At 45.4% G+C, this 17,427-nt stretch overlaps 1 protein-coding gene across 1 annotated transcript in view; it reads left to right on the top strand.

Annotated features, from left to right (window-relative positions):
• The window catches only part of LOC146196144 (uncharacterized), a 127,249-nt gene extending 109,822 nt beyond the window's left edge, over positions 1 to 17,427 (top strand). The window contains exons 27-35 of the mRNA XM_084596332.1: positions 308 to 399; positions 1,703 to 1,766; positions 2,446 to 2,609; positions 3,980 to 4,058; positions 10,668 to 10,717; positions 12,199 to 12,271; positions 13,262 to 13,364; positions 15,187 to 15,261; positions 17,230 to 17,427. Coding sequence (XP_084452458.1) covers positions 308 to 399; positions 1,703 to 1,766; positions 2,446 to 2,609; positions 3,980 to 4,058; positions 10,668 to 10,717; positions 12,199 to 12,271; positions 13,262 to 13,364; positions 15,187 to 15,261; positions 17,230 to 17,303 — 774 coding nt within the window. The 3' untranslated portion in view covers positions 17,304 to 17,427. The remainder of the gene's footprint in view (positions 1 to 307; positions 400 to 1,702; positions 1,767 to 2,445; positions 2,610 to 3,979; positions 4,059 to 10,667; positions 10,718 to 12,198; positions 12,272 to 13,261; positions 13,365 to 15,186; positions 15,262 to 17,229) is intronic.

Here is a 17,427-nt window from a genome sequence, read left to right as displayed (position 1 = left end):
TGGTGCGTATCTTGGATTGAATTTCTGGGTGAAAAATTTGTGCGGAGATTTCCGACAATGGTCCTAAGAGCAGCTGATTCCTTAAACCTTATTTGATATATCGTTTTCTTCATATATGCTGAAAAAAAATGAAGGCAGGATTTACTTTCTTCTTTGTCAGTTAACGGGTAGCGAAAATATTTATTCAAGGACTGTTTCTTACTTATTTCGATCGAAGCTTTGAAAAAAGGAGGCAACATGTGCTGTTCCGCGTGTGATTGAAATCTTTCGCATGGAGTGGAACCTAATCGTTCCTCTTTTCTTCTAGGCTGCCGCCAGGGCACCAGAGGCTGAAGACAAAAGCACAGCTGAGTCGTGGGGCATTCAGGATATTCCGTACGAGCTAACATTCCTACAAAAGTAAGATTTGCTTTTGCATTTTTGATTTGGGTACGAGAACAAACAAATAACTGCACAGTCTTATACAGTATCAGTATAGAATACGTAAAAGTGTAAGTTGCTTTTTATTTTTTCAAAACTCTTTTACGGCGTTCATAAAACAATGTTACGGAGCGGCAAGCCGTTGAAAATAGAACAGAGGACAGAGAGATGATGTTCGATGACCATGAGAAGACGTTTAATGCATTGTTGGCGGGCCAAGAGCGAGCGCTCCCGCCCGCGCCATTGCCCTCTTCTTCCTCCTTCTTCGTCCATAACATTACTTGGGGCCACCGAGCAATCGTCCCGATCGTAGACGAATAAGTTTGCCGATGTTGATGAGTCCATGGCGTGACGATGGACGTGTCTGGATGGCTGAAGAAGAAGAGGTAGAAGGAAGAAGAGAACGGCTTGCCGGTACGATGATTCGCGATGAAGCTTGGTTCAGGGCGCTTTCGGGCCACAGGTCGTCAAGACCCGATGACGGAGGCTAAGACACGCACCGCATGGCATAGGCAGGGGAGGATATCTTCAAGTGTAGCGGCGTCTTGGATCGTGGAGTACTTCGGCACATCTGGCCAGTCGGGTCATATATGGTCGTTCGGTTATCTCGGTGTCTTGTGGTCATGTGTGGCGTCTCGGGTCAGTCTTTCCTTCGTCGTGTCTTGTGGTCGGGGCGGGGGAACGGGGCGGAGGAACGGCAAGGTCTTGCTAGGTCTGGCAGGCTGGGGACTAGTGATGCGATGCCTCCTAATCTTCCGCCGACAACGCGAGAAGTCGCAGGACGCCGAAGCTCCGGGGCAAGGTTAGGGGTGATGATGGCATATCCCGCACCTCCATCCAAATGTTACGGAGTGGCAAGCCGATGAAAATAGGAGAACAGAGGACAGAGAGATGATGTTCGATGACCATGAGATGACGTTTAATGAATTGTTGGCGGGCCTAGCGCGAGAGCTCCAGCCCGCTTCACTGCCCTCTTCTTCCTCCTTCCCCGTCCGCAGCAATATCTACAATCCTTTGTAGTACGAAATTAATATGACCTTTTTTCTAACTTCCAATATGATGGGTCATTTCTAGAAATCCTCAGCAAGTGCATTTCTCGCATTGCGTAAATATTAGGGAAAAAAAGGCACTACCTGGTTTACTCTGCTGCAGTTTCGTTTTTTTTTTTTTTTTTGTTAATACATTCACTCTACAATCTTATTTAGGCAGCAGCAGTTGAAAATATCGCACAGGGGTGCTGCTTGAATCTCATTGAGATTCCTGTTTTTGCCTTTGTTTTCAGGCTCATTTTGGCCCTGCTCATTCCCAGGGCACGCATAGCTGTAGCTGCACGGGAAACAACTAAGGTGAGAACAGCACCTATATTACAATCATAGTGTGGGGGGCAAGGAGTCATAATTCGTAATCACCTCTGAGGGGAAACCTAGTAATGCCAATAGTGAATCGCACATTGGGAGAAACTTCCACAGCAGAAAAGTAATCACGGAATAAGCGTTGCCATCTCTACATACTTTATATTTAAGAACGCTCTTCCTGTTGTGGAGAATAAGAATAAAACTGCTGCATGCAAAGATAAGCACGTCAATGACTGAATGCAGTCATGACTGAAATGACTGAAATCGGTTTTGGTCACGAACCTGACCACATTTTCTATCTATGCTTCTACGAAATATTGCTTACACACGTTTTGAATGAAAAGATGTGAGTCCCATAGAAACGGGAGGATACGTTAGTTCGTCATGCTCACTTCCCGGCGAAAATACGCCTGTAACTTCAAAGATAGCCAGCCGCTGCCGTAATGCAGTATTGTGTACAAAACCCATCGGCATCGTGTACTTGCCTTACACATACTGTAAAAATAGTTGCTACGTAACGTGACTCTATAATTATCTCACGTTATAATCAATGCCACAATACCAAAATTCAGAAGCTGAACAATATCAAATCCTTCAAAAAAAGTATGGTTCTGTTATTTTTCCTGCGTTGGCGCGCTGTACCGTAGCAGTACATTTGTGCACCTTGCAGTCCGCCACGGTGCGCGTAATCCATCAGATGCGGCTCATGTTCCACCAGCTCTCTCGGCGCATGGTGCACGAGGGAAGGCTGCCCGACGCTGAGCTGATCTTTTTCCTCACTTTCGAGGAGATTGGCCACCTGCTTCGGACAAGATCCCCCGAGCTGGTGCTCAAGTGAGCTGGCTTTTTTTTTTTTCATTTGCTGGAAGAAGCGCACCGCTTAAACAACTCGTGCTGCTGGCCTTCGAACTGCGTTAAGCTTTGCCGTATAGCTATTCGATACTAGATTCTCAATATTTGCTATAAACGCTGATACATTTCACAACCGTGGTTTCACAATTAACTGAGCATTGCACGGCTTTTATGATAGCGCGAAAATGTACCAATGTCTGTGTACTATTCCCATAGTGATGCATTTTGATGCAAGGACAGCACAAAAACGACGCTACACTAGAATGCGCATACGAGAAAAAAGCATTCATTCGCTTCTCGGAATAAATATGGAGCAAAAAAACAAACAAAAATGAAACTAAGATAATATAAAACGCGAAGGTTTTTGCTGTACCCAAAGCAGTTATGTGAGACTACAACGGAGCGCAGTGATAGGTAGCCAATACGGAATATGCGCGCACAAGGAACGACTTGAAAATGGATATTTCCATGGTCTAAAGACCACCCGCAGTCACTTCGAGCTGGACAAAAAGAATAATTGCTTAGAACACGTCTTCGCATCACCCATGTCACACGATTGAATAAGCTGCGCTGAAACTCCACTCAACTGGTCGATGCTGCGTGAGCGGTATGCATTATTTCATTTGTACGAAATTCTGCGTGACGCTCTTCAAATGAGTCTGCTGATTTTGTAAAATTTTGTAAAAACGACTGCGAGTCATCACTAAAACGATGATACTAAGTTACAAGTGAAGATATCCATGCAGCCAGTGCCCTTGAAATTCTAAATGCATGGAGCCGCGGGCGACCACTATCAATCAACTCTGCAGTTGGAAAGCAAGCTAAATATCAGTTTTCTTCCACCACTTTGTTTTATTTCCTGAAATAATTATTTAGAAAAAATTTGGAGGATGTTTAGCTTTGTCTAATGAGTACACGCTATCGTGAGGTTTAAGTGTCCACCCTATCTTAGAGGAAAGCGGATGCAACTACTATTTACCTTAGCGCATCTTTCCGGCGGACTTAAAATGCTTTTCAGATTATAGTGTATGCCTTCGCGATTATAATCAAATACATCTATCCATTGTGTCAATGCATGGTAATGAATGGCTGTTATATAAAGTTTTCTTTTCTCTATCTGAATAAGCAGGCATGTTGCAAACCAATGGCGACTGTAAAAACACTAGTATATGATCTACAGTGCAATTGATAACGTCGCGGATTACTTGTAGCGGCACCGAATTCTTAGAGCCAGGAAATAAGCTACGCATACACACTAATGAACACACCTACAGCATATGTTTCTTGAAACTTTAAGAAACATTTATGCATGTCATGAGTTCTCACAGTCGTATGTGGCGGCGTCTTTTCAGGGCTCAGCGACGCAAGGGAATTCACGCAAAACTCGACATGGACCGCTATCCGGCTATCTTTGTTGGCGTCCCGAAGCCGGTACACATCCACTTACTTTGCATATCATATAAAATCCGCCGTTCCTGACAAGAAGCTCCATTTTTATTTTATGTTATCTATTTTTAAGCTTTGCACAGAGGCAGTATCGCATCCTATAATATTTCGATTGAGGGGCGACTATTACTAGTTGAAAACGTTTTGTGTATATTATCAAGGAACGATTAGAATATGGCGTTAAGCAGTTTAGGCGCAAGAAAAAGGCGGGTTTTAAATTAATATCAGCGATAACATTTTCTTCACATCAACAAAAATATTTCTTTTGATCTTCCAAGTAGCCAGCTCCTCGTGCGCTTCTTCTCCCACTCCACTCTTCTGAAATAGTGCATGATAAGGAACCGATTGCAGTACTGTAAGTGCGATAATATATATATCGCAATAGAAATATATTTCAACTTAAAAGAAGCATTCTAAATATTTAAATTTACATATATGGCTTGAGGACCCAAGTCAAAACATGTGCGAATAGGGTGACTCAAAATGCGGCTTTATGTATTTTTAGGGCATCAACAGCCCTTGATCGCTGAGTACTTCTAGAGAGGAAAGTATGAAAGTATGGACAGTTTCTTTGGGCTCAAAAGATTAACTCTAAGTGGTGTTCCTTATAAACTGCTAAAGGGGGGTGGGGGTTGCATAGTGGTTTGCTATTAAGTCACGTAGGTATCAATGCCAACAATACCAATAAATCTGCAATCTCTCGATCACCAAAATATAATGTTTTAGCGAGCACAACTGAAGACAGGTGAGAACAACTCACTGAAGTTTAGTTTATGCATCTCTAAAACTAATAAACAAGATTTTTGGGTGCTCAAATGAAACCTTAACAGCTGCTTGAGTAAGACATAAAGGGTTCTATTATCTTCGATTGATGAAAACAAATGATTCTTAAGAATATCATGCCTATAAGAACATTTTGATTATGTTGTTCTGGGGATGTATCATTTAAGACTTGCGCTGCAAGGGGCAGAACTCGGCGCATAGACTTCATGGCTATCGAGCATCCACTCTGACTGCGTCGTCGTCTTCTGAAACAACCTTTCGTCTTTCACGCGCTCCTTGGTCGTCGTCGTCGTCTGCAACCGCACCAATTCGTCGGCCACGCGTTCTCCGGTAACACTATACCCCTCAGCAAAAGCCACCGCCCCGGTGCGTGTTAGGCGTGCGGTGTAGAGTGGGAATGCTATGGTTTGAGCCGAGCTACATGCACTATTTCGGAAGTGGGTGTAGCGGACGGTGTTCTTTGGGCGGAACGGCGTAATCTCATATTTTACGTCAGTAAATGGGCGTAATACCCACTAAGGACCTGTGCAGTGAGGCAGACGTTCTTCGCACAACCCCGCCCTGCTGGACGGGAGCCAGAGTAATACCAGAGGTCCGGGAGAATAAGGAACATCACGCTGATGAGCGTCTTAGCGGGGTTTTCGAGTTTTGGGGGAGGCAGAGAGCTTGTTACGGGCTATCTGCCGGGCGTTATCGGCTCGGGCGATGGTATCGGGGTCACAAGTAGTGACGAGTCCACTTGCGGGAAGCAAAGTGTCGAAGGGCAGTAAAGGGTCTCTTCCAAAGAGAAGATAGACTGGAGAGTACCCAGCAGTATCATGGCGCGAAGAGGTGTATGCAAAGGTGACAAATGGCAAGCTAATGTCCCAGTCGCGAAGACCGTCGGAGACATACTTGGCGAGCATGTCGGTGAGTGTGCGGTTAGACGTTCCGTAAGGCCGCTCGCCTGAGGGTGATAGACCGTCGTTAATTTGTGACGAATGAAACATGAACGAAGTATTTCGTTGACAATTCGGGAAAGGAAGCAGGGCCCATGATGGCAAAGTAGAGACGGGGAGCGCCATGGTGCAGTATGACGTCGTACAGAAGGAAGTCAGCAATATCAGTGGAACAGCTGCTTGGAATAGCGCCACTGATCCCGTACCGCGTGACATAATCGGTGACCACAGCGACACAATTTGTTTCCTGACGAGGACACCGGGAGGGGCCCTAGTAGGTCAATGCCAACACGAGAAAACTGCTCAGTCGGGATGGCAATCGGCTGCTGCTGTCCAGGAGGCAGAGCAGCGGATCTCTTCCGGCGTTGATAGAGATTGCAAGTGGCTACATAACGTTGGACGGAGCGATAGAGGCCAGACCAGAAGAAATGCCGGCGCACGCAGTTGTATGTACGTAAGAGACCAAGATTACCAGCTGTAGGAGCGTCATGCATTTGTCTGAGAACAGCAGAGCGTGGATTTTGGGAAACGACCAGTAAGTACGGAGCGCCATCAGGTCGCATGTTGCGGCGGTACAGCGTGTTCTCGTGCAGCAGGAACATGGCGTGGGAAGAGTCACGGCTGTCTGTGCGAATGCGGTTGTTGAGAACAGGTGGTTGGATCCAAGAGCTGTTCATCGGCGAAGTGGGAGAAGTCGGATATAGAGAAGACAGAGGGGTCCGAATAAGTGTCTGTAGGGGAAGGGGGATGGACGGGATAACATGACAGGCAATTTGCATCCAAGTGTAGCCTTCTGGATTTGTGCACAACAGAAAATGTATACTCCTGCAAGCGTAGTGCCCAGCGGCCGAGGCGGCCAGCAGGATCCTGGAGGGAAGACAGCCAACACAACGCGTGGTGCTCGGTAATAACAGTGAAGGTTTGCTTTGGTTTGGTTTGTGGAGTTTAACCTCCCAAAGCGACTGAGGCTATGAGAGACGCCGTAGTGGAGGACTCCGGATATTTCGACCACCTGGGTCAGCTAAACACGTAGGGTTGCAATTTCCAATGGTCCAAATGAGAGCCAGGCACTTCCGTTCCGTAATATCCGCTGTTCTCCGCTGAATACATAGTGTTGGCCTCGTTGTCGCTGTGCAAGAATGGCCCCAATCTCGTGGCCACTGGCGTCGGTACGAAGTTCCGTCAGGGCAGACCAGTTTAAATGAGCCAACACAGGAAGATTGATGAGAACAGCGCTGAGGCTGCAGAATGTGTTAGCCTGCTATGGTCCCCAAGAAAAAGAAACGCCTTTCTTTGGCATGCTCGTGCGAGGCCGAGCGAGAGCTGCGAAGTGCGGGACGAACCGGCGAAAATATGAACACAGTCCTAAAAAACTGCGGCATCGCGAGGTTAACAGGGAGAAGGAAAAGCACGGACTGCGCGAACTTTGTCGGGATCGGGTGCATGCCGGTGGCATTCACCAAATGACCAAGCACTCTAAGTTAGCGGCGACAAAAACTAAACTTTTTTGAGTTCAGTTAATGTCCGGCACGGCGGGAAAGTGTCAAGATGGGCGAAAGGCGACGGAAGTGGCTTTCAAACGAGGGTTAGAAAACAATCAGGTCATCAAAATAATATAACAAAGTCGTCCACTTGAAGCCGCGCAGTAAGGAGTCTATCATTCGTTCGAATATAGCAGTGGCGTTACAAAGTCCAGACGACATGACCTTAAATTGGCAAAGTCCATTGGATGTGACGAAAGCTGTCTTCTCGCTCTCTTGTTCATCTGCAGAGATTTGCCAGTAGCAGGTTGATGGGGGAAAAGTCGCGGGCTCGATGTAAACAATCCAAGGTGTCGTCTTTTTGTGGAGGCGGGTAGACAATCTTTTGTGATATTGTTCAGATGTCGGTAGTCGACTCAAAAGCGCCAAGAGCCATCTATCTTTTTAATGAGCACGCAGGAGATGCCCAAGGGCTGTTCGAAGGTTAGATGATATTCTTCAGCATCTTGTCGACCTCCCGCTCGATGACTTGGCGCTAAGAAAGAGACATGCGATAAGGACACCGATGTACAGGTCTGGCATCGCCGGTATCAATGCGATGAGTCGCAATTGATGTTTAACCTAGGGGCCGATAGCGAAGTCAAAAATATTGGTTAAGGACAACAAAAGGTCGTGAACGTCCTGAGTGTGCTCGTGGCTGCTGTCGGAGGCTATCATCGCGGAAATAGCGTCTGCAATACTGGTGCGGAATGCGGGTTCTTGAAGAGTGCTTAAAGTTGAGCCAGGCGTGAGAGCAGAGATAGCGCAGTCTGTGAGAGGGGACAAGGTAGCAAGGGATATTCTTTCGGGGACAACTTGGGGGCAACGGACTGAAGTTCAGGACAGGAAGGTAGGCGCTATTCTGAGTAACGTGGATGATGAGGTGGGGAAGAACGACCTGGGGGTGGATAAACACCTCGGTAATGGGGCAAGCAACATTGTCACCGTCAGGCACAGGTGGGAAATGTGACAGAGGTAGGTAAACAGCAGTGTCGGGGTGCAGGCGAGCGAACTCGGTGGAGCGCAGGCTTTGCGTAGATTGAGTAACTTCTGAGCAGACAGGAGGTCGAAACCAAGAAGGCCATTCCTGAAGCAGGTGATAAGGGCAGAGTGAGCCGTTAAAATGTCAAGGCCGAGGACACTGGTTGAGGACGGTGAAAAAAAAAAGGATGTATTGACCGAAAAGGGTTACTCGGGCAGTGCACACACCAGTGACAGTAGCTGTAGGGACGTCGGCAACACGAACCGTGGGCAAAGCGGCGGGGGCGTGCACTTTTGTTGAGGCGGCAGCAAAAATATGAGCTCATGACCGAGACTTGGGCACCATTAACAATGGGGGCAGAGATCAGAACACCATCCACAAAGAGGGAAAATAGATTACAGGGGAATCAATGGGCGGTAGAGGGTTTCCATGTCGGGGTTCCAATGCAGCGTCACATCCGGGAGCCGCATTAGTTTGCCATGAAGCGGTCAGTGGAGGACGGTGAGGAACTGCGGCGAGGAAGTGACGAACGGGAACGGCGGGCTGGCGGGGATGGAGAGCGGCTAGGCCTAGAAGGAGGCGGATTGATCTCGGTGCGGGGCGGCTCGTAACAAGGCAAGAAACGGCGGGGGCCATAGTCGGAATAGCGGTCAATGTAGGGGCAGGTCGAGGTGGTGAGGACCAGCGGTTGCGGCAGTGGCGAGAAATGTGGCCAAAACGCGAGCCCGTGAAACAGATCAGCCGATTGTCAGGGGTACGCCACTCATCAGGATTGCGGTAAAGGTAACGTTGTATGTAGATGTTTTGGGGCGTAGCGGAAGCGACCATGGGAGGGTGGGGGCTCGAACTCTGGTGTTTGACGCTGCGGCCATAAAGGAGGCCCAAGTTGGCAACCTCCTATAGTCGCCGTATAGTCGCCGTGTTGCTGTCCAAGAAGGGCGAGTTGAATGTAGCAGGGAACGTGTGCGTCTAGTTCATGGCGCACGTTGCGAGTCATGTGAACAGGATTTGCAGGCTACCTCAAGATGGGCAGATCCTCGCAAGTGGAGCTAGGAGTGGTGTTTGGGAGCCGGTCGAAGCGGTGCGCAATGCGTCGGTGCTTGACCTGCTCGAAGCGGCGACAAACCTGTAGAACGGTGTAAACTGTACAGCTGTCCCGACAGAGTCGCATGTTAAAACCATCGTCGGCTATGCCTTTGATAATGCGTCCCACCTTATCAGCTTCGGTCATGTCTTTATCAACCTTACGGCGCAGGGTCAAAACGTCTTGGATATAGATGATGCAAGACTCTGTAGATATCTGGGCGCGAGTGGCAAGGTCCCTCTTGGCGGCAAGCGGACGAGCAATAGGGTTTCCAAAGAGGTCACGGAGTCATTCCTTGCAAATATTCCTTGACGGAATATGTGCTTCATGTGTTTCGAACCAGACGCGTGCGGTGCCGGTGAGGTAAAAAGTCACAATGGCCAGCATCATCGTGGCGTCCCACCTGTGGCGCTGGCTAACACTTTCATAAAGCGACAGCCAGTCCTCGACATCCACCTCATCTGTAGGTCAGAATAGGCCAGGGTCTCGGGGGTGAGCCACGATGACAGTGGGCGTTGCAGAGGTAAGTGGAGCCTCGTCGGTAGTCATTGTGACGGTTCCGAGGTGACGACCGCTGCGGAGATCCAGCGTGGAGTCGTCTCGACCCCGCAACCTCCACTAAAGATGTTACGGGTTGTATCTGTTAAAACTTGCGCTGCGAGGGGCAGAACTCGGCGCATAGACTTCAAGGGCCGTCGTCGTCGTTTGCTGTTGTTGCTGTCGAAATAACATATGGCATGTACCCACAGAGGGGGATCGGTCAAGAATTGGGTTTTTGAAGTATACTGTCATGTTAAAAAAAAAGAATGAACCTCCACTCTGACTGCGTCGTCGTCTTCTGAAACAGCCTTTTATCTTTCACGCGCTCCTCAGTCATCGTCGTCGTCGTTTGCGACCAAACCACTTAGTCAGCCACGCGTTCCCGGTAACAATATCTTAGACAGGACAGCAGCAAGATACTACGGTTTTATTCTATTAAAAAGAGATCAGCAGTATATTTTAAAATAAAGCATGGAGGCAAGATAATTGTACCAATGATGGTTTGATGAACAGTAATTCTTTGATTCTTGCGGGAAAAATTACCAAGAAGTGAATCCCGCCCCTAATGGAAAGTCTGGAACCGAACACTAGCTCCTGCTTTCACATATATGCCATAAATGGCTCCTTTTTCATCCTACCAGTAATTTTACAAAGACAAGAAGTTTGTTAAAGCAAAAACGCTTCATTCTGTTAGAGCTTTACTGATCACGCTTTGCTGTCGATATTGTGGCACCTTATGTTTTCCAGATTGAAAGGACAAGAAATCCCATCGAAGGAGACTTCGAAATCAAAGGCAAGTGCCTAATTTCTTCAGCCTTTATAACTTCTCTGTATCGAGATGGTGTATGCCTTACTTTAATCGTATTTGTGCATATTCGTGATGATAATTGGCACATTGTCTACGCTAATAAATTGTGAATGAAATTATTATTCTCGAACAAATCGACACACTGGGCACACCTTGCAAATCGATTGAAAAACATGAAGTTTTAGGTACGACCTGAAAGCATCGTTGTGCAGGAGCTTTTTTGGGTTCCAACACAGACATCATATTTTATGCTCGCTGAATTTGTCTCTTTGTCGCAAATGTCTACATCTCAGTGTGTAATGTGTGGACATAGAATAGAAGGCAATGCCACGGCAGCGTGGCTGGCATCTCGATGCCGATGCCATCGTGTTATTTAGGAAGCGCTGGGGACCATAAGTATACACGAACTTCAGATAAAAAGACCATCTAGGAATATTTTTTTAACTCCGCCAACGCTTCCTTGGCTTCCGCGTGTACCCGAGGTTCCTTTTTTCCGTTGTATCACAAGATCATGAGCAGTCTTCATGCTAAAAGCCACATTAGAAAATGCCGCTGTAGAAAATGTAGTGTCCTCAAGAGGTCGTTGTTTTCTAAGCTGGCCATGAACGTGTCAACACAGATGCCGAGCAGCACCGTAGGTTATCGCCGGGCGACGAGAGATACATGTCATACTAATCAACTCGAAAGAAAGAAAAGAACAATTAGGAGCTTGCACTACTAAGCTAGCAATGCTGGTCGTTTCGAAATAGCTTCCCATTCTTGCCACTCGCTTCCTATCAGCATGAGCCATTTCCTTCACGCTATTTACCATCGTTAACGTGAGCATCCCTCGCGTTCTTTACCAGCGTTAAACGTAAGGAGCAAATACATAATCATCAAGCAGAGGGTAATTGCACAGTCATTCATTTATTTGTCAATTGGTATCGCTATGATGATCACCATGCCTCCGAAAACTGTCTCTACTCGATGCCAAGTATGAAAAATTCATATCCTTCCTGTCCATTGAAAACCAAACAGTGAAAAAATTGCCAACTTCCAACTGGCGCGTGGATTTCAGTTTTAAAACATCAAATTATATCATTTACGTGTGTTTCATTTGCAAAGAACTACTGAAAAGCCTAAGTAAAAGGTGGTAGAGCATATAGGCTGTGAAATATCGCCAAATATATATTCCATTGCCGTGTACTGCGAACATAAAATTGTAAACTAATAAGCATCCGCCTGTACCATTCTCAAGCGGAACAGGCAGATGAAGTCTGTAATTTATCGAGCGCAAGAGCTTTGTAAGCACGCACTTTCTACGAGATTTATGGGTCCAACATGTTGGATTTCTACGCGAATTTCACATCGTATTCTTGTTAAACCATCACAATGGGCAACCACATGCACAGAACAAAAGCCTTGGTTTTGCTAGAACTTTGTTTTTATTTTAGCACAATACTCTTTTCTTCATCGACGTCTTCCAGGCAGCCCAATGTCCCAGGGTGTTACAGAGGGCAAGGCTCGTGTGGCAGCAACCTTTGAAGAGGCGCATCTGATACAGGTAGCGCATCATCACACATTCATGAAACAGCTTGAGGACGGAGCAGCGTCTGTGCTCATGGCGCTACGCAGCGCCATGGTTACAAGCTACGCAGCTTAGTGAGGTTACAAGCTGTCTTTTATAAAGAAAGGAACTTACGCAGGGGAATTTTCTTATTAAAGGAAGCTTTCCATCGCCCTTTTATCAATAATTTTTGTATAGGATATATCTGCATTGGATGCATGTGCGATGGTCCTCTACGAAAAAAGAAATTAAAGATTGGCTTGGTTTGCTTTATAGGGTATAACATCCAAAGCGACCTAGGCTATGATACACGCCGTAGTGGAGGGCTCCGTAAATTGCGACGACCTGGGGTTCTTTAACGTACGCAGACGTCACACAGCACACAGATGCCATTTTGAGAAAACTAGTCTGAATACAGCGTAAGTGAAGCATCTGTAAAATGCTGATATCTGATTTCTGTAATGCAGTCAAGCCCGCATGAATCATTACGTGGAGAATTCCGCAAAAAAGTCTGAATTAGGGACAGAAAATAAAACATCTAATACATTCTCCACCGCTTGGATAGTTCGTCTTATTGACTTTATCAAAGACGCAGATTATTGCTTGAAAATTGGATGCAAAAGTACCCAGAAGGCCCACATTGTATTTGAATCCGATATCGCCCGTTGTACAACTGACTGCGTGTCACGCACCATCAGCGTTTTCAAACGAAACATTACGAATACGTTTGACAAGCGATGGTGGGTCGTCTGCGCAATCTTGGATGCCTTTTAGCAGAAATAGAAGTCTAGTCTTGTTTAAGACTTGAATTCCGCTTATGTTTCTTTATTTCTTCGATACCTCGTTGTCATGCGGCGAAGCCAATCAGACTGAAGCCCTGCATTGGTTCTAACCTTGCCTGCTTAACTCTATTAGCTGCTGAAAGAGATGCAGAAACCAACCAAGCTTCATTGCTAGTCTAATTCTCATCTTCTCTTGTGCATGCAGAAAGGCGAAATACTCGTCACCACTGCAACAGACACAGGTTGGACACCTTATTTCCCACTTCTGGCGGGTGTGGTGACCGAAATTGGTGGACCACTATCTCACGGTGAGTTTGTGCTAAGTATCCAACAAAATAATTCCCTTACATCTCCTAAGCCTTGCATGTAATGCTGTTATTGGAAACCTTTTCAGCGGTGACTGCGTCGTAGCCGTAGATTTTGCGCCCAAGCGTAACAACTCCAAGTCGCAGAAAAGCCATGAGCGGAAAATCCTGGTTGGCCGTCAGTGTCATGATGTAAGGACCACATGACCTGTGTCACGAGCTCAAGACCGAGAAGTGCATGCGTGGCGGGTTTTCTTTACAAGCTGGAAGGAGATAAATGCAAATAAGGTGTACCAAAAAGCAACTTGATAAGTAAATACAAATTTCCCTCTCGTGTCTTGAAACATTAAAGCATCGCATAATTAAAGGTAATTTACAGGGTGTCTGCGAGCTTTAGAGCAAATTATATGCAATTCTACACAGACAAAATTATTTGTGCCTATACTTTGGCAGTCACAAAATACTCTGAAATGACGGCAAAGCTTGTCGTAGACGATTCAACTTAACTTATTGTTGCCTACTGCTTGATTGGGTGGGGCAGCAATTACTTACCTATTATGACTGTGTATTTTGACGGAAAGAATTACCCCAGCTAACCTTATCGGATACTCGAGAAGAGCATATGTGGCAATAGGTTTTTGATAACTAAGACTAGAAAACTAAGAAATCTTTTTCGCGTAACGTACACACATTATGAGAACTCCTCTTTGTCGAATGCGAGAAAATTAAATTTGCTTTATCTTGGCTAAAGGTAAATTCATTTCATTTCCCTGGCTATAACAAGTTTCTGTTCAAAATCAGAAAATAGGTTTGTAGAGCTTTTACGCTCATATCCGACAAACTGGTCTGTCATATAGGACGTACTGGACGGCAAGAAATATTCTCCGCGTTAAAAAGTGGATGGAAGGAAACATTATAATTCGCAAAACTGAAGGGGGGATTCTAAATAAACCACCAGATCAAACTGAGGCGATTCATTTCTTGGCTGAACGGTACAGAATATGCGCCGTTATGTTTATTCAATGTTTATACGCACCAATAACCTGAGTTCTCGTAGCCACTAGTGCGTATTTTATCCGAACATTATACGGGTAGATGAATGCAAGCGCAAGCCCCGCATAGCATTCCTATTGTTGGCAGCGTGTTGTCTGGGGCCGCCGATGCACGCGCACATTTCCTCCCTGATTCCGAGCAATAAATAGTGACGGCAATTTCACAATAAGTTCAAATAATATTATTTAAAACATCCTGAGCTGCACATATATTGTCCGCAGTGTTGATGCTATGCACATACAACTACAAATATAGAAAACTTTGCTTCACTTGTGCAGGTAAAAATAAAGAAAAATTCACTTGGGCATAAACGTCAAATGTTAAATCTATATACAGGACCCCTCTGATAACCTCGGTGTTTTGGTACCCTAGAAGGTTGCCTTGGATAAGCTCGTATCATCCTCAGCATAGATAGCCTGAACATTTGCTGCGTGAAACTTAGCGGGGACTACGCAGATGCATACGATTATCAGTTTAGCTGCACACAGCCACTTCTATTCTGAATAATAAGTATTGTTCATAGTCTGCCAGCTTTAAAATTTGTATTAGGCCCATTACTGGTCGATCGCATTCGTGTTTGATAAACCTTCATATTGATGAGAGTTCTGCCGCTTTATTAAATCCCTGTATGGCCATAAGTAAAATTACTCGTGCTTGGTAAATAATCTGTCTCTCATGTTTCACAAACAAATTTTCTTTTATTTCACTTTTCCCTTGGTCGCTTGCTTACCCTTTTCGCTACAATCAGAGTGTTTCTCCCTTGCCCCTGCAGGAGCTGTCGTTGCTCGCGAGTACGGCCTGCCGTGCGTCGTTGGAATCGAAGGAATCACTTCAATGCTGAATACCGGTATGTATCATCTATCTTGTTTCCAGCACAACATGCCGTTATTATGAATTGTGTTCATACGATTCTGTTTTTTCCTTTTCGATCTAGCTCCTGGCTATTTTAAGCTTGAAAAGCCTAATAAACTTATCTGAATTGCAGCCCCGGTCTTAGATATATAGCATTAAACTATCGCTTAGTGTGCGTTTGGTTCATCTAATACAAACCATAATATATTAAATCGCGTGTTATTCGCATTTGTCTAGCAATCTCTCTCTTGCTTTAAGTCTAGATTTAGAGCAAACTTAGCCTTTGCTTAGTTATCTGAAATTTTTGTTTGACTGCATTCGTTTCTGTTTCAGCTTTCCGGCACGTACTTCGAAACATTATTGCCATGTGTAAGGATCAGAACAGGTTTAACTCACCCGTTCCTTTAATACGCGGCCGATGTCTCTAATGCCGAAATTAGTGAAGTTCTTTCACTTTGACAATCCTGCCCGTATTCTTTTCTCGAATGCAAGCTCTCTGCTTAGAAAATAGCGGTAGTACAGAGCACCCGTGTGTACTGAAGAAAGATAACGGACTAGCACTGCCTGAATTAATGGTGCAATTCTTGGGATGGCATTAAAAAACAATGCCTCTGTAGTATGATCAACATATCGGCCATTTGACACGTATACTTCAGTGGAAATCAGTCATAATATACAAACTACGAAAGTAGGAATGCATACGCACGATAACTATAATAACGACTTGGCTTAAATGAAACAAATTCGATTGATCAAAAAGGGCTTCAGGCCATGTGCCACTAAATGCACAGATCAAAAGTATAGTACAAGGGATCCAAAACACCGAATTCTTTTTTTATGTACAAACTGAGTTTTCTGATTCAAACGACACCATGCATTCAGATTTGGAGCTCTTCTGAGCTCCTAATCCTCGCAATAAACTGAAATGGCAAAGGGCGCGCAGCAGCTACATTTACACCCACGTCGGAGCAAAAACTCGCCTCTTCATTAGAATACAAGAAAGTGCGGTGTTCTCGCTGCTGATCTTTCTACCCTGGCCTATCTCTACGACGAAAATCTTGACGCATATAGGCGGATTATTCTACATCACGTGTGCTACATGTCATAAAACAGTGGTCATGCTGCGTCTTGCGCACTGTAATCCTTATCCGCCCTCTTGAAATAACTAAAGGGTGCATTGAAAATGTGGCGCTCAGGAGCAGCATTTAATGTATTCTTTGCACCTTCAAAGTCTTGAGGTTTTGCAAAATGCAGGTATAATAATCAGCGCTTATGACACGGTATCAGAACTACTTGACTATATATGCCGCACGGGTGGCGTGTAAGATTCCTCTCCCATGGAAGAAGTTTACATCAAACCAAGATGCCGTTAGTGACGCTCTGCGCAACACTGTGCCTCCTTGGACTCTACTGACGGAGGGAAATTGACTTATCATGGCAGTAGGCGTGACTCCTATCGGCGTTTTACTGCAAAACATTGTTTGAACTGATCGAGGCATAAGAGTAAGAAAAATTCTCAAAGTCTATATCTTGATGCATGGTGATAGTTACATCAACAGTTTGGTTTGCTGACAAAAAAAAAAGAATTTGCGTTTTTATATTGCTCGCCTTAAATTAGCTGTTTCCTATCATTGGTGGTGGTTTATTTTCCGTATACCCTGCTGGAACTGCCAGAAGTCGTCTTGAAGCCCAATCGTAAGTCTTGTTGACATATGTGTGCTCCCCTTTTTTCTTCGTCTTTTTATTGGTCTTCCGACGCAGTGAAACCTCAGTCTATTCTCTTATTGCCCCTTTTCTCTCCGTCTTTTATTTGGTCTTCAAACACAGTAAAACATCAGTCCATTCTCGTATTGCTGCTGATGCAAAGTACTCGGTAAATCTTGCAAGTGAGACAAACAATCGTGGAAGTTTTTATTTTAGGGGCTAGGAGTATCTAATCAGTGCTCTCTATCCACTTCTTTAGGTGATTACATCCAGCTGGACGGAAACACTGGAGTCATCCGGAAAATATCACCGCCAACGGCAGAAGATGATTGAGAAGCCTGCCAAAAATGTTGCCTACTGCGATGACTACCTGAATGCTTACACACTGAGGGATTGTAACAATAGACTGTCTCGGTGCAAATGAATAGTTCTCAGCGTTCAGTAATAAACACTAAGA

The sequence above is a fragment of the Amblyomma maculatum genome, chromosome 3 (genome assembly GCF_055883805.1).
Source record: "Amblyomma maculatum isolate TAMU_Amacu chromosome 3, ASM5588380v1, whole genome shotgun sequence".
Classification (NCBI taxonomy): domain Eukaryota; kingdom Metazoa; phylum Arthropoda; class Arachnida; order Ixodida; family Ixodidae; genus Amblyomma; species Amblyomma maculatum.
The sequence above is the reverse complement of the archived record's forward strand: the minus strand, read 5'-3'. Positions and strand labels throughout refer to the sequence as shown.